Raw genomic sequence first — 24,115 nt, forward strand, 5'->3', positions numbered from 1 at the left:
GTTCAAGGGACTCTCAAGAGTCTTCTCCAGCACCACAGTTCAAATGCATCAATACTTTTGATGCTCAGCCTTCTTTGTGGTCCAGCTCTCACATCCGTACATGACCACTGGAAAAACCATAGCTTTCACCATATAGACCTTTGTTGGCAAAATGGTATTTCTGCTTTTTAATACACTGTCTAAGTTTGTCATAGTTTTTCTTCCAAGAAGCAAGCATCTTTTAATTTTGTGGCTGCAGTCACCATCCATGGTGATTTTGAAGCCCCCAAAATTAAAAGTTGTCACTATTTCCTCTTTTTCCCCATCTGTGTGCCATGGAGTGATGGGACTGAATGTCATGATCTTTGTTTTTTGAATACTGAGTTTTAAGTGTGTTTCAGTTCAATTCGGTTCAGTTCAGTCGCTCAGTCATGTCCGACTCTTTGTGACCACATGAATCACAGCACACCAGGCCTCTCTGTCCATCACCAACTCCCGGAGTTCACCCAAACTCATGTGCATCAAGTCAGTGATGCCATCCAGCCATCTCATCCTCTGTCGTTCCCTTCTCCTCCTGCTCCCAATCCCTCTCAGCATCAGGGTCTTTTCCAATGAGTCAACTCTTCGCATGAGGTGGCCAAAGTATTGAAGTTTCAGCCTCAGCATCAGTCCTTCCAATGAACACCCAGGACTGGTCTCCTTTAGGATGGACTGGTTGGATCTCCTTGCAGTCCAATCGACTCTCAAGAGTCTTCTCCAGCACCACAGTGCAAAAGCATCAGTTCTTCGGTGCTCAGCTTTCTCCACAGTCCAACTCTCACATCCATACATGACCACTAGAAAAACCATAGCCTTGACTAGAGTTTAGTTCTATGTAATTGTATTACCTAAGTAGCTACTGTAACCACAGCCACAGACGATTCAGGACTGTTTCATTGCCACAAGGCCTCCTCCTGCCACCCCTGTTGTAGCCATTCCCACATTCATCCTCCCAAAGCCCTGACAGTCACTGCTCTGTTCTCACTTCTGTAATTTTGTTATTTCAAGAATGTTAATTTATCTTTTCCCTTCAGCATAATGCACTTGAGATCTAAGTTGTTGTTTGTTGCATAATCAATAGTAGGTTTCCTTGTTCTTGCTACATACATCTCCTTGGTATGGATGCATCACCTTGTTTAACACCTCACATATTGTGGGACATTTGGTTGTTTCTAGTTTTTTGAAATTATACATAAACTACTATGAACATTTGTTCTGATTTAATGTTATAAACATTAAACATGTGAACGGAACCTTCAAGTTGTTTAAAGAAACTTGCCTCTGATCATAAGGAAGTAAAGATCTATAATACAATGAGAGCTGTTCATGAATATTACTTGTCTTATGCTCTATGAAGACAATAACATTGAGCTTTATTTTCACAGATTATCTGTTGGTATTCAATGTCACAAAACCAAAGTTTCAGTTTTGTCTTTTCTATAAAACAGGCAATGGTAATTTGCATAAATTTTCCTTAAATATCTAAGGGATGTTAACTTCACTTTTACTAATAAAATTATATCAATTCTAGTCAAACCCATTAACCAGGGTTTGACGTGTCTATAATAGACCACACACTTAATGACAGAAAAGCAGGTGGAAGAAAAGCTGTGAGCAGATCAGAGTGCTTTAGAGGAAAGATGAGATGCACCCGCACACATATGCATGTTCACACACACACACAAGATCACCCAATCACAAGACACACAAGCCTGACCTTTCCTTTTGCCTGGCAGTATCCCCAAGATTTGGAGAAGGAAATGGCAACCCACTCCAGTGTTCTTGCCTGGAGAATCCCAGGGACAGGGAAGCCTGGTGGGCTGCCGTCTATGGGGTCACACAGAGTCAGACACGACTGAAGTGACTTAGCATAGCATAGCATAGCATCCCCAAGATTAAGCCAGTCTGTCCACTGAGAGGACCCTAACAGTAGGCATATTTCTAAGATATTGAATGCTGAAGCCCGAAACTTGAAAATCTGAGAACCTTGACATTGGTACCACTTCTGCCAGTAAACACACCAAAAAAAACCCAAAAAACCTCTCTTGCCTTAGAAATCAGTTATGAATGATCAAACTGCAAAATACAGCAACTTTCTGCTCACCCTCAAGATCATTGAATAAAACATTCGGGTTAATCAAAGATCTCACTGTGAGTTACAATGAGTACCAAAGGACATTATTAATATAACCATATATAAAATGATAAAACACTTAACAAATAAACCATGCAAACTTCTCAATTTTTGATGGTTTGGAAAGCATTTCAAAATATGATAAGAGATCCTATTAGTCATCTGATTAATAGCATCCCCAGTCATCTTCAGTTCTGGTTTATGTGTTCCAATCTATGGAATGCCCACAGACAAAGATATTACAGTGCTTTGTTGCCTATTGTGGCTGGCATTCAGAAATTTTGCTTCAACTACTATAAAATTCTTGTGTACTAGAGTAGCATCTCGAAAAATACCTAGTACATGCATGAGAAGTCTCCCAGAAGACTACAGAGACAAATATAATGTGTGAATTTTCTAGATTATAATTCACCATTTGTTCCTCCTTCTCATATTGAATTTTACACATAACATGTCTATTGCAATTGAACTATGGTCAACTCCAAAACTATGAAAGCATTTCCAAAAGAGAAACTGGCCAGTGTGTCTTTCCCAAGGATAGAACTTGGCTTTGTATAGCTAGTGCATTTAGAGTGAGAAGGCCTAAGGTGAATACTCTACGGTTACTAGAAACTGGAGTATGTATTTGGAGGAATGAAGACAAAACAGAACTCCTGTTTATTCCCCTTGCTTCCCTCGAGCTGACCAGCTCACAAACCCGTCAGTGTTGTGGTCCTCTGTGATAAACTTTGGGGCCATATGTATCCAGACTACAGAGAGTGAGTCTTACCATTTTGAGGTTATCAGTTACCTGGATATTTCGACAGTCATCACACACAACAGATTTATTAATAGCTTAGGAATGTGAATTTCCCCTGCCTCAAACTAAATGGAAATTAATAATAGCAATTTGGATGTGGTTCGTTTTCTTCCAAGGTTTTGAAAATAGCAAACGGTCTTTAAGGTTTTTACTATGGCGAGAACAGTAGCAGTCGTCAGGGGAAGCCTCCTGTGTGGGAGTGAATGGAAAACTTAAGGCTTAAAAAGCAAATCATTGTCTTTGGAAATCACAGACTGCCTTTTTTCCTTCCTCAGTTCAGTGTGGAAAAAAATGAGACAGTTTAAATTCTGCAAAGCCTGTAACGTATTTGTGTGATGGTATTAATTGGCATCCAACATGGACAGGACTGGGCGACTGAACTGAACCAAACGGAACGTGGACAAGTGAGATTCTGTACGTTGGCTTATTGGACTTTCAGTTCTATGAGTTGTTCTCTCTCAAGCCTCTGTCCTGTTTGTGATAATGTTAGCTTATTTTGTTTTTAATGGCTCCTATGATCCCAGCTGAAGGCAAAAGGAGAACAGGGCGGCAGAGGATGGGATGGTTGGATGGCATCACCAACTCAGTGGACATGAATTTGAGCAAACTCTAGAAGATAGTGGAGGACAGAGGAGCCTGGTGAGTTGTAGTTCATGGGGTCGCAGAGAGTCAGACATGACTTAACAACTGAACAACAACAACAAAATGTTATCAGCACTATTATATGGGTCTTACATACATCACACACTTAACTGTCACAAGATCCCTATGGGGAAATTTCTAGTAATAGCCCCATTTTATAAAGAGAGAAACCAAGCTCAGAGTAAGTGATGGACATGCTCAAGGTCCCATGGACCTGTGTGCAACAGCGCCCCGAACACACCTCTTTGTGAATGTTCCTTCCTGCCCTGTGTCCTTACTGTCACATCCCCAGGCAGACTGCCAGGATATGGGGAGCTGGCCCTGTGTCTCTCTGTTCTGCAAGCCCAGAGCCATGGTGAGCACTTACCAAGGGCTGGTGGTGATGCTATTTTACCATTTTCTCCAGGACTGGTTGTGACTGAAAGCCTAGGTATGGTCCCACTGTTCCTGGGTATTATCTAAGTCTCCTGTTCCCATTTCCCCTGATCTGTCCCCATGTTGACTGCCCCCACCCCCACACACAGTGGGCAGCAATGTATTCTAATAGATAATATAAATTATAATAAGCCATTATCAAACCAGTCAATCCTAAAAGAAATCAACCCTGAGTATTCACAGAAGGACTGATGCTGAAGCTGAAGCTCCAGTATTTTGGCCACCTGATGCAAAGAGCTGATTCCTTGGAAAAGACTCTGATGCTGGGAAAGATTGAAGGCAAGAGGAGAAGGGGATGACAGAAGATGAGATGGTTGGATGGCATCACTGACTCAATGGACATGAGCTTGAACAAACTCCAAGAGAGAGTAAAAGACAAGGAAGCTGGGGGTGCTGCAGTCCATGAGGTCACAAAGAGTCAGACATGATTTAGCGACTGAACTACAACAAAATAACCTATAAACTATAGTGACCATTTTAGCAATATAGTAAAATAGGAAACAGTTGCATACTTACTCAAGACATGCCAGGCCCTGATCACTTGATATAGAAATCACCTGATATGAGCTGATTTCTTTAAGCCTCAAGATGTCTCCATGTAGGCCCTGAGAGTTTAAGTCACTTGCCCGAAGTGTCCTGTATTGATACGAGCAGAGCTGAAGGGAGTCTAGCCTTCGAGCCTGACTTGAAGAACTGGACACCATGCACACAGTCTCCTCATTTGGGCTTTGTGGTCCTATAACTGCCCACCGTATACCATTAAGCATTATTATAATATAGTAGCTGCAAAATTACATTTTGATGAAAACAGTTAAAGCAGATAGAAGATGTGTGGTCTAAGAAACAAATAAACATTCTTATTGCATGGTGGAGATACTGTGATATTCATTTGGGAATAGACCACAAACACTTATAAAGTCCACGAGGCAAAAAGTTGAAAGGAAATCAGTTCTGCAGAAAGTTCTGGGAGAAGCAGGGTCACTTGCCAACCAAATTAATAAGGACTGGTTACTGTCCATAGCATTCAAGGGCAACAGCATCCTAAACAGAGCTCCACGGGTACTGTGTCTCACCATTTTTTTAAATATGTTTTATTTTTGACTTTTGACCAAGGTCATTTTATTTTACCACCAATGGCTATTTTTGTGATGTGGCTGCATGCAAAAGCCATATACTGAAGAAGATTTTATGTGAAGATACAGTTTCCGGTCATAGGGGCGTTGTAAATAAAAGGTTCTTTGTTCCTGTAGGCGAGCATCAAATGTCAGTTTGGAAGCAATTGATTAATACTTCACAATAGTTTCTCTGGCTTATGTTTTAGGTACATTGCTTAACTTGAAAGCCAACTAACCCAAAACTCATAGTTCCTTTCCTTTATTTCATTTTGAATGATATCGTGAGCAATAAAATGCCACACAATACAGTGCAAGGAATTGGTGCTTTAGGCATCAAAAAGTTGAAAAAGAAACTACGAAAATGTATTTGAGCAGGTTCACAACAGACCGAGTAGCTGTAGTAATGGTTCACTTTGTGTCTTTTCCTAACATTAAGAAAACTCTTTGAACTTTCCTATATATATATATTGGAAACGACCCAGAGGTGGATAAGGAGACTATCATGCTAGAAATGATAAGACTGAAAATCATTTCTGGAGGAACTCAAAGGTTATTCTTTGGTTTAAACTAGTTTTTCTCCTACCTCATGACCTCAGAACTTGAAAGTTATTGTTTGCCCGCTTGAAATGTTCAAACTGTGTCAAACTTGAGCAAAAGTAATAGTAAGTAAAAGTAATAATGTCATATTTCTCATATGCAAAATAGAGAAAAGACTCATTATATTCGAAACCATTACTTCCCTCAATTATTTACACTTACAGATTTCAGAATTGTCTCACATCATTTGAGTTTCAATTCTGAGTGATTCTGACAATGATGAGAATATGATGTAGAACTGAGTCGCAAGGATTTATGAAAATATTTAACTGAACATGTTTCTAATGTAAGAATTGTGATTTCCCGGTTTCAAGTGTCAAAGATATTCTTAAATTCGTGTTAACTTTTTTTTCCCCCATTTTTCATAACATAAAACATTTGAGATAAAAGTGAGAGTCCCTTTTTGTCCCTGCTCAGACTTATTTTCCTCTGCTCTCACCATCGTGAGTTTGGGTGCATCTCTTTAATCTGTCTTTGTACGGTCTCTCTCCCTCTTACACGTACATGTGTGTGTTTGTATTTATATGCAATATTATTTAGTCCGTGTCTTAAAATTTTTTTCATAATCGGAGTCCTGAAGTACATGTCTTATGTGCAGTATGTTTTCCACTCTATATTTTGCTTTTGAGCCTGACCCATGTATACATTGGGTTTCCCTCAGATGGTAAAGACTCTATCTGCAATGCAAGAGACCCAGATTTGATCCCTGCGTTGGGAGGATCCACTGGAAAAAGGAATGGCAACCCACTCCAGTATTCTTGCCTGGGAAATCCCATAAACAGAGGAGCCTAGTGGACTATGGGCTTCCCTCATAGCTCAATTGGTAAAGAATCCACCTGCAATGCAGGAGACCCCAGTTTCATTCCTGGGTGGGGAAGGTTCATTGCAGAAGGGATAGGCTACTGCTCCAGTACTCTTGGGCTTCACTTGTGGCTCAACTGGTAAAGAATCCACCTGCAATGTGGGAGACCTAGGTTTGATCCCTGGGTTGGGAATATCCCCTGGAGAAAGGGAAGACTACAGTCCATGGAAGCTACAGTCCATGGAGTCGCAAGGAGTCAGACATGACTAAGCAACTGACCCTTTCACTTTATGTACATTACATATCGGGCTAATTTGCTTTAGCTGCCAAGTGGTGTTTTTCCATGTTATGTGATATATGATGTGGAATCCTACTATTATGGAACAGAATTTATCTGTTTCCCTATTGTTGTTCCCTTAGGTTGTTTCGTTTGTTTTGCTACTGCCAGCATATAGGCAGGAACAGTCTGTATAAGTCTGCTCGGCACAGGTGCACAGGTTTCCCTGAAGACTCTACCTAGAAGGAAAATTGCTCAATGATTGGATTGTTGTTTCATCGTTCAGTCATGTCTGACTCTTTCAGACCCCATGGACTGTAGCCGCTAGGCTTCTCCTTCCATGGGATTTCCCAGGCAAGAATACTGGAGTGGGTTGCCATTTCCTCTTCCAGGGTATCTTCCTGACCCAGGGATGGAACTCACATCTCCCACATTGGCAGGTGGGTTCCTTACCACTGAACTACCAGGGAAGCTGGATGATTGGGTATTTGCACATAAAACAGTATCAGATGTTGACTCACAGCTCACCCAAGTGTTTCACTAGTTTGCTGTCCCACATACAGTGTATGAGAGTTAACATTTCCTCATCTCCTCTTCAACATTTAGCACAGTCAGACTTTGTAGTAGTTTTATAGACTGTGAAGGGTTAAAGAGTATCTGTCAATCTCTATTCTTTTAACTCTTGATAGGATTGAGTCTCTTTTAATGTATGTGGTGACCATACATTCTTGATTTTTCTGCTGTTCATCAATTTTACATATATTTGTTGACCTCCTTTCTACTTGATCTCTTAATCTCTTTCTCATTGATTTGTAGGAGTTATTTATAATGTTCTGGAAGATAACCCTTTGTAAGCTGTATGCATTGTAAATATCTTCTCCCGGGATGGGGCTTGTTTTGTCACCTTAGTTTCTGGTGTTTATGGCTTTAATTGCATAAGAGTTCAATTTTTGTGCCCAGTGTGTGAATAGAATATTAGTTCAGAATGTAATCTCTAGAAGCAGGAGGTCAGGGTAATAATCTTGGCTTCAGTATTTGTTGACTGTGGGGTCTCCGGCAAGTTCTGTAAGAACTTTTCAGCTCAGTTTCATTCTCTATAAAATGGGAAAATATCACCTCTCAAAAGTTTTGTTGTAAAGTTTAACTAGAAATCAGTTAGAATATTGCCTGTTGTAAAGTGAAAGGTATCTATGCATTTGCTACTAGGATTTGTGCTTTTAAAATATTGTTTTAAAAATTATTTTCTAGCATTACCAGTATATATTTGTGTGTGTGTGTGTGTTTGTATTTAAAAGCTAAATGTTACTTATGATGGTCTTTGTTATAAATATATGTGTATCTCACAATAATTGAGTTCTGAAACTTATATAAAGTTGTATTTAAATATGCATGGATATGTGCTAAGTCTCTTCAGTCATGTCCAAGTCTTTATGACCCTGTGGGCTGCAGCCTGCCAGACTCCTCTGTCCATGGGATTCTCCAGGCAAGAATATTGGAGTGGGTTGTCACGCCCTCCTCCAGGGGATCTTCCTGATCCAGGGATCTTCCTGAACTCATGTCTCTTTTATCTTCTGCATTAGCAGGCAGATTCTCTACCACTAGTGCCACTAAAGCCCACATTTAATTCTTTAGACATTATTTCTAGTTTAAGAAATCGAATTTTGGTAGTGAAAGAAAACTTTATTTCCTGAAACTGAACATACATGAAAGTTACCACAACCTCAAAACTGATTTTGTATTAGATTAAGTTGAATGATATGATTGGGGAAAAGTACACCATGAGTAATTCCTAAACACCTTAAATAAGAGTGTCTGAAGTATAGGCATAATTTCTATTGAATGAATAGAGTTCACTTTTTTTTTTTTTTAAAAAGTGTCCACCTTAGAGCAGCTTTTAAGAATCAATTGCGTAAATATGCAATTGCATAGAAAGTAAAGGGCACACTTAAAGGAAATAAAATCCAAACCCAGTGTCTCTTGGGACTTCTATTTTCTGTGATCAGTCATACTTTTAGCGCATTTTAACTCTGCTAAGGAAATCAGGAAACCACTTACATGATTAATGCTCTTTGTCTACTCCAAAGGAGATACCCCTGCTTTGAGAAGACAGTTTCATATTTACTGTCAATAGTATTTTTTCAATTGTAATAAAAAATGTTTCTTCATGTTTCTGTTGCACATAAAATTGAAACTTTTTTTAAAGAAATGAACATGATATAGCCAGGACATGGAAGCAACCTAGATGTCCATCAGCAGATGAATGGATAAGAAAGCTGTGGTACATATACACAATGGAGTATTACTCAGCCATTAAAAAGAATACATTTGAATCAGTTCTAATGAGGTGGATGAAACTGGAGCCTATTATACAGAGTGAAGTAAGCCAGAAGGACAAACACCAATACAGTATACTAACGCATATATATGGAATTTAGAAAGATGGTAACGATAACCCTGTATACGAGACAGCAAAAGAGACACTGATGTATAGAACAGGCTTATGGACTCTGTGGGAGAGGGAGAGGGTGGGAAGATTTGGGAGAATGGCATTGAAACATGTGAAATGTCATGTATGAAACGAGATGCCAGTCCAGGTTCAATGCACGATGCTGGATGCTTGGGACTGGTGCACTGGGACGACCCAGAGGGATGGTATGGGGAGGGAGGAGGGAGGAGGGTTCAGGATGGATTTTCTTTTAAAAATTTAGAAATAAAAAAAAAAAAAATAAACATATAGAATAGAATCAAACAGAAAAGAGTTATATCACATAATAAAGTTATGTGTTATCATGTAAAAATATTTATAACTTGGCCATGATGAAAAATATGTATCTTACTATGGGTAGAGGTTTAAAGAAAAAGCTTGAAGAGCAGGGTCTTACAGAGATCTCTAGGTCTTACTCCATACCTATCCAGCATGCAACAAATGGCTTATCTTTCTAAACCTCTGCTGTGTCCATCTAGTCCTGTCTTTGAAAATCTTCAGTGTCGCTTCATCATCCAAAGTTCAGGTTTGTTAGCCTGGATTTTGAGGCCCTCCTCCACTTGGCCTCTTGTGGCTTTCAAGCCTGGTTTCCTACTCCTCTCTGCCAGGGACCGACCCTCTGATGGTCCTGGCTCCTCTCACCTTTCATTCCCCAAGCACGCCTGCCATGTTCCCCCTGTGTATATGAGGTCCCAGCTGCCTGAACTGCCCTTTCCTCTGTCTCTCCCACTGAAATCACAACCATCCTTCAAGCAATCGCCTCCATCAGCAATTGTCCCCCGGAAGTGGTATCTTGTCACCAACCTCTTCCCACACAGAAAGTACTCACTCTTCCTGCCTAATTTTGTGGACATTCTTATGTCCTTCCTTTCACATCTGGACTGTAAATTCCGTTTAGAGTTGGAGCCATGGTTTGTATAATTATTGCTTGGTGAGGTTGCTTTTCTTATTTAGCTTCTCAGTGCAAAAAAAAAAAAAAAGAAATGAACAAAAAGTAAATATTATGCAACAGTGTGATGTGTAGTTGTGTGTAAAATCACCCATTACTGTGGATGAGTGGATAAATCTCAAAGGATGTGAAATGCAGGAGCACTGCCTTATTTGTGCTAGGGTGACCCGAGACGTGTTCTTCCAGCTCTAAACTGTGGAAATGAAAGATGGAGAAGTTGGAAATGCCTAATGAACTCAAATAATGGCATATTTCTGTATTACTCAGTGTGACATTTATTCTGCCCAAGAAAACAACCCTCCAGCTTCAGAGTTTTAACAAAACTATGGTTTATTTCTCATTCATGTTGTGTCTTCTCTGGGTTGGCAGAAATTTCCCCAGCATGTGGTTACTCAGGGACCCTTCTCAACATAGGGCTTCACAAGGGAATGTGTGGAAATCACATGTCCGCCCATCTGTGCTTCTGGCAGGAGGTGGTACATGGCCCCATCCACATGCAGGGTGGTAGAGAAGTGTGATCTTCAGTGTGCCCAGGAGTGGAGAGCAGGGCTTTGATGAGCATGGAAGAAACTTCCAGTGACTTATGCAATCTTATTGTTTCAAGTGGGAAGTAGCAACTGGATTTTCCTCCATGACTTTTTGTTGATGTTGTTTTGATTGGATGGGGGATTTTTTAAATTCTACAGTGATTTACAGTTTTCAAGAAAAGCTTCACACATACAATTTTGTGTAATCCCATGATAACCCTTCCCCCCTCCTTGCCCCTCCTTCCTACACTCTCTCCACTGGTAACAACTGTTTTCTTCTCTATTCCTGTGAGTCTGCATAATTGTTTGTTTTATTCACTAGTTTGTTGTTGGTGGTTCTTTTTTTTTTTTTTTTTTTGATTCCACATATAAGTTATACAGTCCATGGAATTCTCTAGGCCAGAATACTGTACAGTACTATTCATTCCATGGAATTCTCCAGGACAGAACACTGGAGTGGGTAGCCTATCCCTCCTCCAGCAGATCTTCCTGATCCAGGAATCGAACCTGGGTCTCCTGCAATGCAGGTGGATTCTTTACTGACTGAGCTATCAGGAAAGCCCCATGTAAGTGATACCATATAGCATTACAGAGAAGGCAATGGCACCCCACTCCAGTACTCTTGCCTGGAAAATCACATGGACGGAGGAGCCTGGTAGGCTGCAGTGCATGGGGTCGAGAAGAGTCGGACACAACTGAGCGACTTCACTTTTCACTTTCATGCATTGGAGAAGGAAATGGCAACCCACTCCAGTGTGCTTGCCTGGAGAATCCCAGAGACAGCAGAGCCTGGTGGGCTGCCGTCTATGGGGTCGCACAGAGTCGGACATGGCTGAAGTGACGCAGCAGCAGCAGCAGCAGATAGCATTTGTCTTTCTCTGTCTGACTTATTTCATTTAGCATATTGCTAAGTCCATCCCTGTTGCTGCAAATGGAAAATTTTCATTCTTTTTTATGGCATATATCTGTTGATGGACACCCAGAATGCCTTCTATAAACAATGCTCTTATGAAGATTGGATGCACATGTATTTTTTAATTACTGGAATACCTAGAAGTGGAATTGCTGGGTCATATGTAGTTCTTTGAGAACTACATATTTTAGTTTTTTGAGAAACCTCCATATTGTTTTCCACATGAGATTGCATCAATTTACATTCCCACCAACAGTGTACAAGGGTTCTCGTTTGTCTACATCCTTGTCAACATTTGTTGTTTGTGTTCTTTTTGATGACAGCCATTCTGACGGGTGTGAAGTGCTACCTCGTTGTGGTTTTAATTTGTGTTTCCCTGATGATTAGCGATGTTGAGCATCTTCTCACGTGCCAGGAGTCCATCTGCATTTCCTCTTTGGAAAAAATGTCCACTCAGTTCTGCCCATTTTTTAAATCATGTCGTTTAATTTTTTTATATATATTGAGCTATATGTGGCCAAGTTATTTAACATCAATAAGATAGCTACTCCCCAGGTACCAAAAGATATAAGTGATTGTCATGAATTCACACAGCCCTAGTATACAATAAGTACTTGGCAAAGAACTGAATTGGTAAAAGGAATGTAGTAGCATACAGATAGTAGTAAATCTTGAAGGCTATACTATGTAAACATTTGGTCATACCAGAAAAATACTGTACTGGTTTCCTTGGGCTGCCATGACAAATTACTACAATGAGTGTCTTAAAATAAATTCATTACCTCACAGTTTGGGGACCAGAAGTGATAACTTAGGGTGAACGATATTAGATTCGCAATCTCTAAAGAAGATTTAGCTTTGAGACCAGGGACTAGGCTTATCACTCAAGAGCTTTTGTGTAGCAGAGTTTTATTAAAGTAAGAAAAGGGACAGACAAAGCTTCTGACAAAGACAACAGAAGGCAGATGGAGAGTGCCCCCATCACTAGTCTTATCAAGGCCTTATATACTTTACCAGACCCACTCCCACAACATGCATCTTAAATGAACAAGATTAGATTTAACAATAGAAAGGTATTACCAGACCTACTCCCATAACATACTTCTTAAGATAACAAGATTGGTCAGAAAACCTTCTTGTTAAGAAGAAACATGTCCTCGAGCAAGATACATTGTTATATTGATTAAACCAAAGCCATGTAGAAAATGTCTTTTTCTCCTTGAGAGCCCCAGATCCCTTTCTCTTTCTAGAGGACTCCAGACCCCTTTCTCCTCCTCAGGAACCCTGGACTTCTTATCAACCTACCTATGAACTGACTCTCTCAGGAGTTCAAAATCACCTATGCTGACAGGGCTATGTTCCCTCAGTTTAATTCAGTCATTTCAGTCACTGAGTTGTGTCTGACTCTGTGACCCCATGGACGGCAGCACACCAGGCTTCCCTGTCCTTCATCATCTCCTGGAGTTTGCTCAGTCTCATGTCTATTGAGTTGGTGATGCCATCCAACCACTTCATCCTCTGTCACCCTCTTCTCCTGCCCTCAATCTTTCCCAGCATCAGGATCTTTTCCAATAAGTCAGCTCCTCTCATCAGGTGGCCAAAGGATTGAAACTTCAGCTTTAGCATCAGTCCTTCCAATGAATATTCAGGGTTGATTTCCATTAGGATTGACTGGTTTGATCTCCTTACTGTCCAAGGGACTTGCAAGAGTCTTCTCCAGTGCCACAATTCGAAAGCATCAATTCTTCAGCGCTCAGTCTTCTTTATGGAGGAATACTAAGGAAAAAGGTTCCTTTCTTAACTCTCCCAGGTTCTGCTGGCTCCAGCCATTACTTGGCTTATAGTTCCATAACTCCAGTCTCTTGCTTCCATCTTCACAAGACCTTCACAAGACCTTCTCCTCTGTGTCTTTCTCCTCTAGTGTCTTTTATAAGAACATTGATCATTGAGTTTCAGAAGCTCTCATCTTAAGATCTTTACCTTAATTACATCTTTAAAAACCCTTTCCCATTAAGTAACCTTTCACAATTTCTAGGGATTTGGTGTGGACACATCTTTTGGGGGAAAAGGATACCATTCAACTCAGTACAATTTTGAAAACATTTTCCAGCCCTATATTATCGGCCACTTACTAACTGAACATACTTTGTAATTTTTTTAAAATATTAACTATAGTATTGCATTTATGTTTAAGGTGTTAAACCATGCACTTAGTTGTTACTGCTTTATAATGATACACTTTTTGATGAAAGGAGGAGCTGCATCAGAGTAAATTTGTAATGTTATCATTTTAGGTATCAACTGTCTATAGCGCTCATCATTGCAAAACCATGTTTCACTTTGCTAAAATGGATTGGCTGAGGAGAAAGATGCCCTAAAACAGTCTCCTGAGGGACTGCTCTTATATTCATGTATATCAATCATGGCTATTCTGAACACTCATTTATAGCAGAATTGCCTTTTTCCTCAGCAAATGTATTCAGAAACCATTTCTAAGGTACAAATTAAAGTTCTAAAACCTACTTCTTGTTGTGAAACTGATGAGCTATTCATAGAAGTGCCTTGATCAGAGTAAAAGATCTAGTAAATAAGTGTAGAAAATCATTCTCAAAATGATGTCAGTAATTGTCATATAGATTTCCCACAAACTATTGACATATAAAAAAGGGTATGTTAGAACTATTTGCATATATAATGAAAGAGCTGTTCATACTTAGAAATTTTAAATTTATTTATGTATTTTAAGGAGAAGGCAATGGCAACCCACTCCAGCACTCTTGCCTGGAAAATCCCATGGATGGAGGAGCCTGGTAGGCTACAGTCCATGGGGTTGCAAAGAGTCGGACACGACTGAGTGACTTCACTTTCACTTTTCACTTTCATGCATTGGAGAAGGAAAGGGCAACCCACTCCAGTGTTCTTGCCTGGAGAATCCTAGGGATGGGGGAACCTGGTGGGCTGCTGTCTCTGGGGTTGCACAGAGTTGGACACGACTGAAGTGACTTAGCAGCAGCAGCAGCATGTATTTAAAAAAAAAATCATTTAAAATAAATTTATGTGCCCACCTAGGTACAATCTGCACAATATCTTTGGCATGTCATTTGCATGAGCCACCCTTTCTACCTGGGTCATTTTTATTATATGATATATTTCTAAAGTGGAAACTTGGGAACTGTATAGTTGGTGGGTGGTAAAGTGTTGTGATTTTCATATTACTTAATTTGAAATATAATAAACAGCTAAAAGGAACTGCTTATAAGGTATGTCTAGGAAAAGGTGTAGATTTATTTTATCTCTTTATAATGAAAATGGAGAAAGTTATATCTCTATTAGAACACCTTACAGAGTTTACATGAAACTATTCAGACTTGTATTTTAAAATAGCTACAGTTGCGTAGAACTTCATGTGTGTAGAAACTGTCGTAAGTGATAAGTACAATAGATTGTGGTTTGTAAAAAAATCAGCTGTTCTCTTGAAAATTACTGAATGATTCCATTTATGACATCTTAATACCGGTGAATCCAAAGAGGTATATACCAAATAGATTAAAATTATGATTGTATCAAAGCGGGACCCCTTTTCCCAGTAAGAAATTAAAGGGAGCTCCATGGAGGCCCCACTACTAACTTAATGTGCCTTTGCATCTTACAGCCTAGAGTCCTTTAATTTGTAACAAATTCATTATATCTATGTATTCTCTCTTTTACAGTTCAGCAGAAGAGCAGTTTCACTGGCAATCACAAGGTAAGGTACAGCTTGTTTTCTTTATTGAAGTATACTTGAATTACAGTGTTGTATGATTTATAAATATTAATATACATATTCTTTTTTGTATTCCTTTCCATTATGATTATTAGATAGTCAATCTAGTTCCTTGTGCTATATCATCGTTTCTTTTTGTTTGTCTGTTTTACGTATAGTAGGTTGTATCTGCTAATCCCAAACTCCTAATTTGTTCCTCTCCTACCCCTTTTCTCAATTGGTAATCATGTTTGTTTTCTTATGTCCATGGATCGTTTTGTTTTGCAACAAGTTCGTTTGTATCATATTTTAGATTTCACACACAAATGATATTAAAAGTATTTGTCTTCCTCTGACTTCACTCAATACGGTAATCTCTAGGTCCATCCATGTCACTGCAAATGGCATTATTTCATTCTTTTTTACATTGAGTAATATTCCATTGTGTACATATATATATATATATATACACACACACCACATCTTCTTTATCCATTCATCAGCTGATGGACATATAAATCAATACAGCTTCTTGATGAGCATATATACTTACTTCTACATATACCTCTATTGGTTAATTTTCTTAAGAACTTTAGAAAGAAACTTATAAAAACAAATTTGATAAAACATGACACTAAAATTAAGTGAAGTTGTTTTGAAAGCTCAACAGTTCATGGGAGTTAAGTTTTCCCAATTCCCTAGTAACTTTATGTTTTTCATGGACACATATAATTGGCTAGCCTTGGTTTTTAATAGTGGTTGACCAGGGGTTACAATGTGATACCTCATGAGAATTTCATAAAGGTAATAGCATCACTGACTCAATGGACATGAGTTTGAGTAAACTCTGGGAGTTGGTGATGGACAGGGAGGCTTGGCATGCTGCAGTCCATGGGATTGCAGAGAGTTGGACATGACTGAGTGACTGAACTGAACTGAATAGTTATAGTTACTATATTTTCGATTATTAAATGATAGTCTTAAGCTTTAATGTTGACAAAACCATGTGCTTGTTCACCTCTTTGAAATATTGTATTTCAGATGGTCAAAAAGATATCGAAGATGAGCTCACAACAGGTCTCGAACTGGTGGACTCCTGTATTAGATCACTACAGGAATCGGGAATACTTGACCCACAAGACTATTCAACAAGTGAAAGTAAGTCAAATGGTAATTAAGCTTGAAGACAATTAAAATATAAGAGCATATGTCATTACTGTTAATGAAAGTGAAGTGAAAGTGGCTCAGTCATGTCCCATGGAATGGGAGTCGACCCCCATGGACCACACAGTCCATGGAATTCTCCAGGTCAGAATACTGGAATGAGTAGCTGTTCCCTTCTCCTGGGGATCTTCCCAACTCAGGGATCGAACCCAGGTCTCCTGCATTGGAGGTGGATTCTTTACCAGCTGAGCCACCAGGGAATCCCATTAATATTAATATAGTTAAATCATGAGCCATATCCTTAGGACTTCAAGATGTGTTTATACTTATTTCATCAATTTTATTCCACTCTCATCTACTTCCTTCCTGCATTACCCCACACTAATTCACATTTGATTATAAACTCTCTTAAGTCAGTAACGGGGGCTTCCTTGATGGCTCAGATGGTAAAGAATCTGCCCACAATGCAGGAGATCGAGGTTCGATCCCTGGGTTGGGAAGATCCCCTGGAGAAGGGAATGACTACCCATTCCAGTATTCTTACCTGGAAAATCCCATGGACAGAGGAGCCTGGCGGGCTACAGTCAATGGGGTCACAAAAAGTCAGACATGACTGAGCAGCTAACATAACAAGTCAGTAATTAGCATCGAGATTTCTCACCAACTATTGACATATTGGTGATTTTCAACCAATTCTCTGACATCCTTTTTGGCATCTAGATTAGCAAATTGTATGAATTCATCATATAGTTGTTTTATCAACACACTGTCTGCTTTAAACTTAACTGTCAAGAGATTCTCAGGTGGTGCAGTGGTAAGGTATCTGCCTGCCAATGCAGGAGACTCAAGAAACACGGGTTTGATTCCTGGGTTAGGAAGTTCCCCTGGAGTAGGAAATGGCAACCTACTCTGATATTCTTACCTGGAAAATTCTATGGACAGAGGAGCCTTGTGGCCTACAGCTTAGGGATAGAGGAGCCTGGTGGGCTACAGTTCATGGGGTCGCAAAGAGTTGGACATGACTGAGCACACACAGTCAAGGCTTTACTCATATAGATGATTGTTGGTAGGGATCTTAAATGTTGGAGCAATTCTATACCAAAATAGAATTGTATAATGTATGCAATACTATTTAGTACAGTGCTAGACTACTATGCAAGAACTCTTTACATTTCTATGTTTTGCTATCTTCCATAGCTATATTAATCTCAATAAATATTTAAAGATTTTTTTTTCTATTTAATTATATGTTTTTCAACCAGAGTGGCTGAAACTTAGAAATAGAAGTTCTTTGAGCTGAAACAAGCCTCATTTTAATAAATCATAAAATTCTCTTGACCTATTTTAATAAAATCCCACAAAAAGCTAAAAATTAAATCATTAAAGCAGACATTACCCTAATAATTTCTACATCAGAAATCAGTGGAGCATTTTATTTCTTAATTTTGAAAAAGTATAATTTCCTTGAAAACCCATCAGTGTTTGCTATATAAAGGAAAGATAGAAGAGTGAGATAGCATGGTGATCCTGAAACCATTTAGCGTACATATTAGTTCATTTCCTCTAGGATCTTTATAACATCATGACTCTTAAAATAACACCATCATGAATATGCTGGTTTAACCATATACATCCTCTCGTTAAAGCTTCTAAAGTCAGATGCATGAGTGTATTACACTTGTTCTCTGTATTTTATATTTTACAGTGTAAGATTGTTTCCTTTTGTTTATCAAAGCCTATAAAATATTTACTCTGGAGGGGCAGTTATAGTTAGAACTATTAATATATTTAATTCATATTTGAGGCAATGCACTCTTTTTCATTAGAGAGTAAGGAAAGCAGAAATAAAACTTCTTGGAAGGATGATATAGGCTATGTTATTTTTATATAATACTTTTATTACATATTATATCATAATTTTATTATGATTTTAGGAGAGGGTATACCTTTTATTCATGGAAAGTACAGAAAAAAGAAAGGAAGAAAAGAGTAATAAGCAAACAAGTTAAAATAGAAGTAATAAATCAATCTAGTACTACATGTAAGCATGCTGAATTCTCAGAAAAAAAAAAATTCAAATTTGTAGAAAATGAAGATAAAATCATGGAGTATGTTTAATATACATACTTATATTAATGAAGTAAATGTTGAAATAAATAGACATTTACTATTTAGACAAATACTAACAGACAAACAGAATAGACAAAGAAATGACAGCAAATACAACGACCACAAAGGGTAGGATTGGGAAGAATAATGTGAAATAAAGTGGAATTTGCCACAGAATCACTAAGCAGGGTCAAAAGGAATTACATAGTGAAAATATATTAACTTATAATCATATGGTAAAATCTGGTGAACATACATGCACCAAACAACGTAACATCTGAATATTAAAAATGAAAGAGACTGATGAAAAATAATGTGAACATTTCTCAGAATCAGACTGAATAACAGAAGAAGAAGCCACAGAAAGTTGGATAAATAATTAACAAATCAACACATTAGATGAATTTTTTAAAGGTATACTTTTTGAATAATAATAACCATTTGCTTTATATGTCCAAGGAAAATTTATAAAAATTGATCAGCTAATGGGCTGTAAAGATAATTCTAAAAGTTATAAAGTATAGAAAGGCCCACATTCTTTTATAATAATTCAGTAAAATTAAAAGTAAACAATAAATGATAAGCAAAAATATATTGACATTAAAATTAAGAAACATACTTTTGGGTTTACCGAATCAAATGTGAAAGCAGGAAGAAAATTACATACTCTTTTACATTTACAAAGCAAATGAAATAGCAACATTTTATAATGAAAGCATAAGGGTATGGCAAAAAAATGCATTCAGAGGAAATCAAAATTTTATTATTAAAAATAAAAGATAATAATGAGCTCTGCTGCTGCTAAGTCACTTCAGTTGTGTCCGACTATGTGCAACCCCATAGACAGCAGCCCACCAGGCTCCCCCATCCCTGGGATTCTCCAGGCAAGAACACTGGAGTGGGTTGTGATTTCCTTCTCCAGTGCATGAAAGTGAAAAGTGAAAGGGAAATCGCTCAGTCATGTCTGACTCTTCGTGACCCCATGGACTGTAGCCTACCAGGCTCCTCCATCCATGGGATTTTCCAGGCAAGAGTACTGGAGTGGGGTGCCATTGCCTTCTCCAAATAATGAGCTCAGCATCCCTTTATTTTGGGACACCTTAAAAGAGCTAAATAAATCAGAATAAGCTAGGAAGATGGAAATAAATTATAAAAACAGTGCAGAGATAACGTAATATAAAATTAAAGAGTAGAAGAAAAAATATTAAAGGAGATAAATAACCATATGAACTTTTTAAAAAATAACTTTGTCAACTAATAATCCCAATCATCCTAAATTTAATTTATTTGTTTGTTTGGCAGTGCTGGGTCTTCACTGCTAAGCCGGCTTTTCTCTAGTTGGCCAAGCAGGAGCTTCTCTGTAGTTTGGTGCTCGGGCTTCTCGTTGCCGTGGCTTCTCTTGTTGTGGAGCTGGGCTCTAGGGCAGCAGTCGCAGCTGGGAGCTCAGTAGCTGCAGTTCCCCGGCTCTAAAGGGCAGGCTCAATAACTGTGACCCACGGGCTTAGTTGCTTCAAGGCATGTGGGATCTTCTTGGACCAGGGATTGAACCCATGTCTCCTGTATTGGCCAGTGGATTCTTTATGACTGAGCCACAGAGGAAGTCTGTGAATTTCTAAATTGAGACACTCTACACACAGGAGAAATAGAATGTTTAGTGTTCACTTTTGCATTTCTGTAAAACATGTCCAAACATTACCTGCAAAAGATTCATCTTTATTACAGGAAATTTAAATATACTAGTAAGGGTTTTTGAAATAGATTTGCTAACTGCTGAGTTTTTGATTATCAGAAAGATTAGTTAGTTTATGGTATTATATACTGATTTATCTTTTTGAAGACTCCTAGGAGTTTAGTTAACTGTTCGTTTTTGAAGGCCCTGCTTCTTGTTTGAAGATTGTTGTTGTTGTTCAGCTACGAAGTCATGTCCCCATGGACTTTGCGACCCCATGGACTGCAGCACACCAAGTTTTTCTGTCCTTCACTGTCTCCCAGAGTTTTCGGTGATGTCATCCAACCATCTCATCCTCTGTTGCCCCCCTTCTCCTCCTGTAATCAATCTTTCCCAGAATCAGGGTCTTTTCCAATAAGTTGGCTTTTTGCATCAGATGGCCAAAGGATTGGAGCTTAAACAAAGTAAAATTAAAACAAACAACAAGCCCAGGTGATTCAAATGCAGCTTGAAAGTTTTATGCCAAAGGGTCTGAATCACAGTAAACTGTGGAATATTGTTATTCTTAAGAAACATTGGTTCTTAACATTTTCAGAGTCAGTTTAAGACTGAATGAAGTAAAATTTAGGAAATTAATTTTAAAATATTGAGTAGATAATTATCATTTGAGGGATCAATTATTGCTTATTTTAAGTACTCAGAATATCAGAAAATAAAAATCCTAATTGCTACTTGTGTTTGTATCAGGGCCCAGATGGGAAATAGAGTCTTCTCAAAAAGAGTTTAAATGAAGAGAATTTAATTAAGGGTCCTTTTACAAACGAGTGAGCAAGATTAAGGGAACAATCGATGCCTGAAGAAGTATCCGGGGAGTAGCAACAGATGGAAGCCCTTGCCACCCTTAGTCCCAAAGGAAAAATCGACGAACCAGTGCCAGCAGAGTCAGGAGGCATGGTTGGTGGGAGCAGAAGAATAAACATTCTAGCCTCTCTCTCCTCCTGCCTTTCACTGGCCAAGTCTAGTCTTAAATCAAGTGCCAAGGGACCCTTGTGATACAGTCTCTGTGGGGAGAAGGGCAGAGAATGAATACGGGGGAGCAAAGAGAATAATTGGCACAACATTCTACTCAGTTCTAGAACAACATGCCATTTTATATTTACATAGATGTAACGCATTCCTATGCACCAGTGCTTTGACATGTTTCATATAATTAGCACAAGCCCATCAGATTCTGCCCGTCCCTTGTTTTTGTGATGATTCAATCAATGGTCTCATTAGCTAGGACAGACATGAAATAGCTGATGCTAAATTGGACCTGGCACACTGCCCTTGAGAGCTGGAATCTTAGTCCTAACCTGAAAGAGACCAAAACAACACTACTGCTGCTGCTGCTAAGTCGCTTCAGTCGGGTCCGACTCTGTGTGACCCCAGAGACGGCAGCCCACCAGGCTCTGTCGTCCCTGGGATTCTCCAGGCGAGAACTCTAAATACAGCCTAAAACCAGCTTCAAAAATGTACAGTGGCAACCAGTCTAAGCCCCTAAGCACTTAACATGTAATTCGTTGTGTTTAAAAGCTTTTGTTATTTTTCTTTCCAGGGTGGTCTGATTAAAATAAAATTTGAATTTTAGTAAACCCACCTTCTTGACCCTAAGGCAAGCAATAACTGCTGCAGTAATATGAACTACAGTGTCCCATACTTATCAGTGTGTTCCAACACTTTGCATTTTTTTAAAAAGCGCTATCATAAACAGTATGTAAATCATTTGTAAAACCTTTGCTAGCCCACCACTATTCTATGGCTGCCAGCTGTGTAATTTCAATTCGAACAAATACATGACATGGAGTCACTGGAAGAATTGCTGTTGTTTTACTGGAAAAAAAAAAAAAGGTTATTGACAGAGGCTCAGGGCCATTGCGGAGAAGGCAATGGCACCCCACTCCAGTAATCCTGCCTGGAAAATCCTATGGATGGAGGAGCCTGGTAGGCTGCAGTCCATGGGGTCACTAAGAGTCGGACGTCACTGAGCAACTTCACTTTCACTTTTCACTTTCCTGCATTGGAGAAGGAAATGGCAACCCACTCCAGTGTTCTTGCCTGGAGAATCCCAGGGACAGAGGAGCCTGGTGGGCTGCCAGCTATGGAGTTGCACAGAGTCGGACACGACTGAAGCGACTTAACAGCAGCAGCAGCAGGGCCATTGATGTTGGGAAAGATTGAAGGCAAGAGGAGAAGAGGGCGGTGAGGATGAGATGGTTAGATATCATCACCAACTCAATAGACATGAGTTTGAACAAATTCTGGGAAATAGCAAAGGACAGGGAAGCCTGGAGTGCTTCAGTCCATGGGGGCACAAAGAGTCAGATACAACTGAGTGACTGTACAACAGCAGCAACAGGGCCATTAGCTTCTCATATAATACACAGCTTGACTCAAACTATATGTCATGGACCGAGCATGTTATTTGATCCACGTGTCCTTGGAGATAAAAACTCAGAGATAAAGGTAATGATGTCTTAGCTAAAAATTATGAAACACATTAGTAATTCAAAATCAGAGAGGCAATATACTTCTTGTGGGGGGTGGGGGATGGCTTATATGTTTATTGGTTGTTGTTTATTCACTACGAAGAGTTGACTCATTGGAAAAGACTCTGATGCTGGGAGGGATTGGGGGCAGGAGGAGAAGGGGACAACAGAGGATGAGATGGCTGGATGGCATCACTGACTCGATGGACATGAGTCTGAGTGAACTCCGGGAGTTGGTGATGGACAGGAAGGCCTGGCGTGCTGCGATTCAGGGGGTCGCAAACAGTCGGGCACGACTGAGTGACTGAACTGAACTGATTCACTAAGTCATGTCCAACTCTTTTGCGACTCCATGAACTGTAGCCTGCTAGTCTCTGCTGTCCATGGGATTTCCCAGGCAAGAATACTGAAGTTGGTTGCCATTTCCTCCCCCGGGGATCTTCCCAACCCAGGGATCGAATCTGGATTTCCTGCGTCTCCTGAACTGCACGCGGATTCTTTACCGCTGAGCCACTGGGAAGCCCCTTCTGTGTTTATAGATAGTGTTGTTGAACATCATGAAATAATAATTATTTGTTTCTGTAGCACTTGGACAAATTGAAATTCTACCACATCCTTTAAAATCCCAGCATTCAGTAGGAAGGAAATCTTAGGAGCGTAATATATTCTGAACATTATGGCAAAGAAGGGAATGTTATTTAATTGAGTTCTCAATTCAGAATATATTCAAAAAATTAAGAATCAATCGTATAGGTTACCATTCTGAGCAGGTGAAATCTAAATAGAATGATCATATATAGTTTGAAAGAAAGGAATATATTACTTCCTCTTGATTTACAGCTTGTCATCTTCATTTAATTACTGCAAATATGCTTAATTCCATGAGGTGGAAAAACCGTTGAGAGATTGGGTTATTAAAAATGCTATAAAATATAACCCCTTACATTCTTATGGAATAATAATAAAGATAAGAGACAACCTTGGGAGGTGAATATTTTCGCAATTCCTGGCAAGCATGGCAACAAAGGATTCAGAAGTGGTTTGGAAGGATGACACTTTCATAGAGATTAGAGTAATCAAGATGATAACTATATAAATAATGTGACTCACTGTTGATAATCTGATAGGGTGGAAGCAAGATCCTCAGTTAGACCTGATGGGGTGCAGAGACTCTGGGTAGGTAGGGGTCCAAGGCATCCTGCCCTTGGAG

At 39.2% G+C, this 24,115-nt stretch overlaps 1 protein-coding gene across 1 annotated transcript in view; it reads left to right on the top strand.

The window, feature by feature from the left end:
- Positions 1–24,115, top strand: part of CTNND2 (catenin delta 2) — a 1,090,646-nt gene that overhangs the window by 577,018 nt on the left and 489,513 nt on the right. Inside the window, 2 exon segments of the mRNA XM_070357848.1 lie at positions 15,404–15,438; positions 16,477–16,593. Coding sequence (XP_070213949.1) covers positions 15,404–15,438; positions 16,477–16,593 — 152 coding nt within the window.

The sequence above is a fragment of the Bos mutus genome, chromosome 20 (assembly GCF_027580195.1).
Source record: "Bos mutus isolate GX-2022 chromosome 20, NWIPB_WYAK_1.1, whole genome shotgun sequence".
NCBI classification, from domain to species: Eukaryota; Metazoa; Chordata; class Mammalia; order Artiodactyla; family Bovidae; genus Bos; species Bos mutus.